The sequence below is a fragment of the Solanum pennellii genome, chromosome 1 (genome assembly GCF_001406875.1).
Source record: "Solanum pennellii chromosome 1, SPENNV200".
NCBI lineage: Eukaryota > Viridiplantae > Streptophyta > Magnoliopsida > Solanales > Solanaceae > Solanum > Solanum pennellii.
Genome location: NC_028637.1, coordinates 78348075 through 78354074, shown reverse-complemented (window position 1 = coordinate 78354074; position 6000 = coordinate 78348075). Strand labels below are relative to the sequence as shown.

Here is a 6000-nt window from a genome sequence, read left to right as displayed (position 1 = left end):
AATAACCTTATTATTGGCTAAAGCTAACACTGAAGAGGAAATGACAGAAACCTAAGTTGGATCTGGAATATTGGTCATAACATGCTTAAACAATTTACATGTAGCTAGTTCGTCACAATAGACCACAAATACATAAAACAGAGTTATTAATTAACACTCCAACGCAGGCTAAGAATTATAGTTGAAATGAAATTAGTAAGTGAAAATAGAATGCAGAGGAGTAATAAAAATGATCACTCTTGAAATAACTAATACGCAATACTGAATTACACGCGCTACTGCAAGGGCTTAAACTTGATTTGGGCACTACAAATGCAAATTAATAAATAGGACATCAATTTTGACATTGAACCACCTGGGAATGTAACCAGTCTGCGAATGTAATGGATACCTATGATACTGATAACATAGAAACCTACTTCCAAAGGAAAATAAAATATAATGATGGACCAATATGCGATTTTGGGTCTGATTTTATTTGATTCTCCATCCATATGACTGCCATTTTAGAAGCAGAGCACATACCATCGTGCAGTCCTACTGATCTGCTCTACTGCAAAAGAATGACACAGAAAGATCCAACACATATCAACATGATAGATTAACTTATGCACTATATGGTACCAGCAGCACAAATAGAGTCTGAAGAGTAACCTGAGTTCCATTAAAAGTGCATACTTTATCCTGTGAGCAGACCGTTGGATGTGCCTACTTAAAAGGTTAGTAATGAGAAGGTCGTCAATTCTTTTGTGTTGTGGATCTTTGGTAAAAGAAATGCCCTCATCTCTTTTCCTCTGACTTGATCCTACACCAAGGTACTAACCCATTGTAAAGTACTCTTTCAATTTGATATGTTGAGTTTATATAATTTGTGTGAATTATTCTTTGTGTTGGGTTGTTGAACATTTCCCCACCTCATTCATGCTTTGTATGATCTCATTTGAGTGTTCAAAATCAAATTTTATTCACAATTGTAGAGTCGCCTATTGTATTAGTTGTACCACCAACATGAGTAACCTGGCAATTTTTCTTTTTTTGCAAGCTCAACAATGTCATGATGCAATTTTAATTTAATCCACAAATCAATGTACATAGTATGAACTATGAAGTACAATACATTATTTTGTTTTTCACTCTTATAAATTAAAAAATGAAAAGAAATTACCTTCCTGAAAGGCAAACCTCTTTTGTACAACAACTTGGTGAAAATGCTCGTGCAACTTTGGGTGTACTAATACTGCACTTGCTCTAAAGTCACCTGAAAATGCATTCTGTGCATCAAAGATCAAAAGTCACATACATATTTATTTCTACTTTCAAACATGCATGAGCAAATTAGATAGACTTGATGATAGTCAGACCTAAGAACCCAAAGAAATATGAAACTAATTGCCATTATAGATTTTTTTTCAAAAACTATCACATTATTAGGAGAATAATCAGGGGAGAAGGGAAAGAATACTTACCGTAACCAAAGAAATTAAACCGATGATAAGGATCTAACGAAGAAGAGCGAGTGACTAAATAGAGCTGGAGCATATGGAAGAATCTGCACTCTATCATACACACATTTTCATATTATATTGTAAAGGAGAATACACTATTCAAGCAAGAAACATGGATTTAAGGAGTTGAACAGATGTTGTACTCTCTGCAGCTACAAAATGTTGTACTCTCTGCAGCATTGCAAGTAAAGTTAGTCGCAAACTCAAAGAACAACTTATATGAAAAGGCACTAAATAGTATGTTGTGCAGCTCAGGTATAATGACATGCATTTATATCAGAAATCCACAATTTCTTCAATTCAAACCATTAACATCTCAGATATTCTCTGATAAAACAAACTCTCACAATCTCAATATAACATGCTCCGCATGGAAATTTATAATCATAAAAACATGCAAGCAAAAAATATTCACAATAAACAAATTAAATCAGAAGATCGCCAAAGATTTAGATTCAAAATTTCATTCCGAAACCGTTATTAGAGACAAAAATTACGAAAATGAAGATGAGAAAGACCACTAAAATCATTGAAAGAGGAAATAATTTTTTTTTACCATTACTAAAAATATTAATCATAAAATTGATCTTACATTTAGATGTAGAAAGAGAGTAAGTTGGAAGAGATATATAGAATTTGAAAGCTGTAATTGTAAAGGTAAGAAACAGAGATGTGGATCTTTTAGATTCACACGTGGAGACTAAGGCTTTCCACATGTTTTATGGGCAATCAAAGTGGGACTGTACACATTTGAGTGGTTTTAGTTCATCTATTTGGTGGGCCTCAATATACCATTTGTATAGCTTTTAGTACAGCTCTTTTGTGCCGTGTTCGTCCGAAAAACTGTCATATCTAAATAAGGGTGTATATATATATATATATATATATATATATATATATATATACATACATACTAGAAGTGGATGGCCCGTGCCAACATTTCAAGTGGGATACATATATGACTATTGCATATTAAGTCCAAGTGTGACCCGACAAAAATTATATGTTAATGTTGGAGCCTAAGTTTTATAACATCACATTTTATTTACATAGGCAAAAGGAAAGTGATCCGTTATGATTATGCTTGCTACATCAACAAAAAAAGGCTCTAATCACATCGCGAAGTGTAGATGACATTATTTTTCACTGACCTAAAAAATTAAAACACAACAGTTAGTTGAAGTTCTGAATGTAGGAAGTAGTAATTCCGAAAGAAGTTTATATACCTTGTTATTGTGTTTTGGAGGGGAAGTCTTCACCTCTAGAACATGCTTGTGATAAGAAGTGACCTCTTGCTTGTCTTTTTTGTTTGTGACAGGATTTCCGATCTTCCTTTTGTTGCTTCCTGCTGTGTCCATTGGAGCAGGTGATGATGGTGCACCGACTGTTTGCAGGAGTAATAGGAGTAATGACAGTATCCTACTTAGACCGGATTTCCATTTTGCGTAACTGGAAAAAGCTAAAAGTAAAAAGAACAAAAAAATCACTTCTCAAGTCGGGTTCCCTTAAAGTAACAAATCACACAGTTCTGATCCTAAAAATAAACAGAACTCCATAAAGTATTAACTATCCAGCACTCTGAGAAGCAAAGAAAGCTATAATGTTAACTTCCTCCCGATGTGTTAAAAACTAAACTCAGATACCAAAGATAAAAAAAATAAACCTACAAACAGGACCCCATAAAGTACTAATCATCCAACACCGCAGAGAAGCATATAAAGTTACAATCTTTAACTTCCTCCCAAACAGTTCAAAGTAAACTCAGACACAAAAGATAAAACAAATAAACCTACAAACAGAACCTATAAAGTGTTTAGCTATGCAGCACCATGAGAATGCATAAAGCTACAATCTTTACCTTTCTTCTCAATTGTTCAACTTAAATGTAGAACCAAATCGATGTACTCATAAATTTCATAAGTTATACCAAGATCAAATTTTTAAATCAAAAAACAACCAAACAAGAACAACAAAACCAATTAACTTAAAAGAGGTAATAGCAATAAATATCTCACATTGAATACTGTAAAAGAAACCTTCCAAGGATGAAATGCAATCTCTCTTGATACAGAAAAGTTGCAAAGACTTTGAAACTCCTAATCCCGATAAACAATTCCATCATCATAAATTTTTTGGCAAGGAAAGCATTACCTCGTAATTAGAACTCGTATACAATCACATGAACAGAAAGCGAGAACGAAGAAGCTGCATTACACAAAAAGAGCAGACCAAAAGAAGGAGAACAAACTATCAGCTACCAATCGAAAAACCGAATGTATAGACTTGTACAATAATTTTAAAAAATATATTTTTTTAAGCTGCAACACAAACATCGCGAGAATTGATCCAAACTTATTGGAACATTCAATGAATCATGCAAAATCACTCTGTTTCATCCTATTCTCACAAAAGTCTCACAACTTTTCTGCTAAGCCACTTATATATTCAGTATTATTGATCAATCGGTCACCTATATATATGGAGATTTAAATCGAAAAGGCTCACATCGGTAAAACATTTCATAACAAAAATGACTCTGTACTCAGGGAACTCGAACTCGAGACCTCTGGTTACTTACTCCATCACAACCTTATTCCATTGATGAGTCTGTAATTAGCTAACTTATTTCTGTGAATTAGGAGACAGAGATGCCGCCTTGGCTCTATATCTCTCTATCTTCTTTTTACGCTTCTGCTTCAAGTCTTATGTATATATGCGTCTACCCCTACTCTTCCTTCTTTTTTATTTTTGTTATATTCTAGGTGTTTTGATGATCCTCACAAATGCAGGGACCTGGTTCCTGGCAAAGTGCTCTCGTTCAGATACAAATGGGGTACAGTCATAAAAGCTGTCATGTCAGGTGGTAGGTGAAAAGTGCAGTATCCTACACCAATAAGAAGAGCGAACGAGATTGTATGTTTCAGTATCTCACAAATGCAGGGACCTGGTACCAGACAGAGTTTCCTCCATCAGATACATAATTGGTTACAGCTGTAAAGCTGTCACGTCAGAGGTTGGTAAGGCGTCAGTGTACTACACCAATCAGAATGGAGGAGGGTGTTTGTCTAACGGATAATAACTCTTTATGTTTGATACTTTTAACATGACAAACACCATATTATATTCATTCATCCAAAGAAGGAAGTCAGCCAGCAAGCCTTTTCAAGAACTCATATAGAAGTTTGCAAGGGACCTGGTTCCCGCAAGCAAGGGACCTGGTACCCGCAAGACTGCGACGTGAAAAGGATGAAAAGACAGCTGTCAGAAAAGCTGTCATCTCTGATGCGGTAGGTGCACAGCTTTTCCAACAGCAGGCCTTCAGCCAATGGGATGACTTCAACGAATTTGTGGGAATTTATATTATCTCTTTCCAACAAACACAAATTCAAGACTTGGCAAATTAAATTTGGATTTTCTCTGAAAATTCACAAGCTTGAACAGAAGGCCATCTTCAAGGAAGAACATTGCTCAACTCAACAGAAGGACCTGATAGAGTTTCTTATTTGAGTATTGCAGATGAAACAAACCCAGGGACCTAGTAGAGGTACCAGGCTCTCATGATGACGAGCCAGTCGATTGCCAGCTGGAGACGGTACAGAAAGTAGGTGCACACTTCCCGATGGCGTCAGAAAGTGTGACTCTTCCAGCCAATGGCAAAGAAGTTTAGGAAAGTGACTTGCCCATATAAAAGGCACTTTCCTAAACACTTTGGGTAGTTTTTGCAACTTGATAAAAACTTTTCAAGAACTCTTGCAAAGGCTACTACCAAGCAAAGGCAGAATCATTCCAAGAACAGCAGAAATCTCTGGAGCTTTTTAGTGCAGCTGTTTAGGAATATATTCTCTTGTTCTTATATTGTAAACTATTCCTGAAACTATAAAGGAATCAGTGGGTAGTGTTGAAAGTCTAAGTTGTCCAAGTGGGATAGCTTAGTGGGTAGATAGTTTTCTACTTAGGCTTGTTAAGCAATAGGGATTGTTGCTTAACTGTAAGATTGATAACTCTTTCTTACGTTTGTTGTAATCGTGTTTTACTTTTGCTTTTGAAGATTAGTGAAAACGATTGAAAATCCTGTGGAACAGGTCGTGGTTTTACTCCCTTAAGCAAGGAGGTTTCCACGTAAAATCATTGTGTTGATTTTACTGCATTTAACTTTCTGGTAATTTTCTGGAGTGTAGTAAGGGACCTGGTCCATTACTTGTTAAGTGAAGGCACATATTCCATCAAGTGGTATCAGAGCAGGTGCTCTCTATCTGGTTAACACCAAGAGAGAAGTTCCTGCGAGAAATGGCGTCACTACTAAATAAGCAAAGAAATCAGTCTCCCACAAGACCTCCACTGTTTGATAGTAAGCTCTATAAATATTGGAAGATTCGAATGAGAGACTATCTCATGGCTGAGGACAGTGAAGTATGGGACGTCATATGTAAAGGTCCTTATGTGCCAACTATGGAGGTTAAAGATGGAGAGGTCACAAGAGTCATTCCCAAAACTA

General features: G+C 35.8%; 1 protein-coding gene and 1 long non-coding RNA gene across 7 annotated transcripts; both read right to left on the bottom strand.

Annotated features, from left to right (window-relative positions):
• Window positions 1-221: 221 nt before the first annotated feature.
• LOC114075614 lies at window positions 222-2024 on the bottom strand. Of its 6 annotated transcripts, XR_003576005.1 has the most exons (5): window positions 1467-2016; window positions 1166-1271; window positions 915-1029; window positions 655-805; window positions 222-553 (listed from the first exon to the last, which is right to left on the bottom strand). XR_003576005.1 is itself a non-coding variant. In XM_027914050.1 (4 exons), exons 1-4 carry the CDS (start codon window positions 1561-1563, stop codon window positions 538-540), a joined length of 333 nt encoding a protein of 110 aa, XP_027769851.1. In that variant the 5' UTR covers window positions 1564-2024; the 3' UTR covers window positions 222-537. The 6 variants fall into 6 exon arrangements, 3 of the variants coding, with proteins under 3 accessions (XP_027769851.1, XP_027769850.1, XP_027769849.1); XR_003576004.1 differs by having other exon boundaries at window positions 655-1029; window positions 1166-1258; window positions 1467-2012; XR_003576003.1 differs by having other exon boundaries at window positions 655-1029; window positions 1467-2010.
• Window positions 2025-2444: 420 nt separating this feature from the next.
• LOC114078047 lies at window positions 2445-2974 on the bottom strand. Its single transcript, XR_003579396.1, has 2 exons — window positions 2732-2974; window positions 2445-2656 (listed from the first exon to the last, which is right to left on the bottom strand). It is a non-coding gene; the product is annotated as an uncharacterized LOC114078047 (long non-coding RNA).
• Window positions 2975-6000: the final 3026 nt, after the last annotated feature.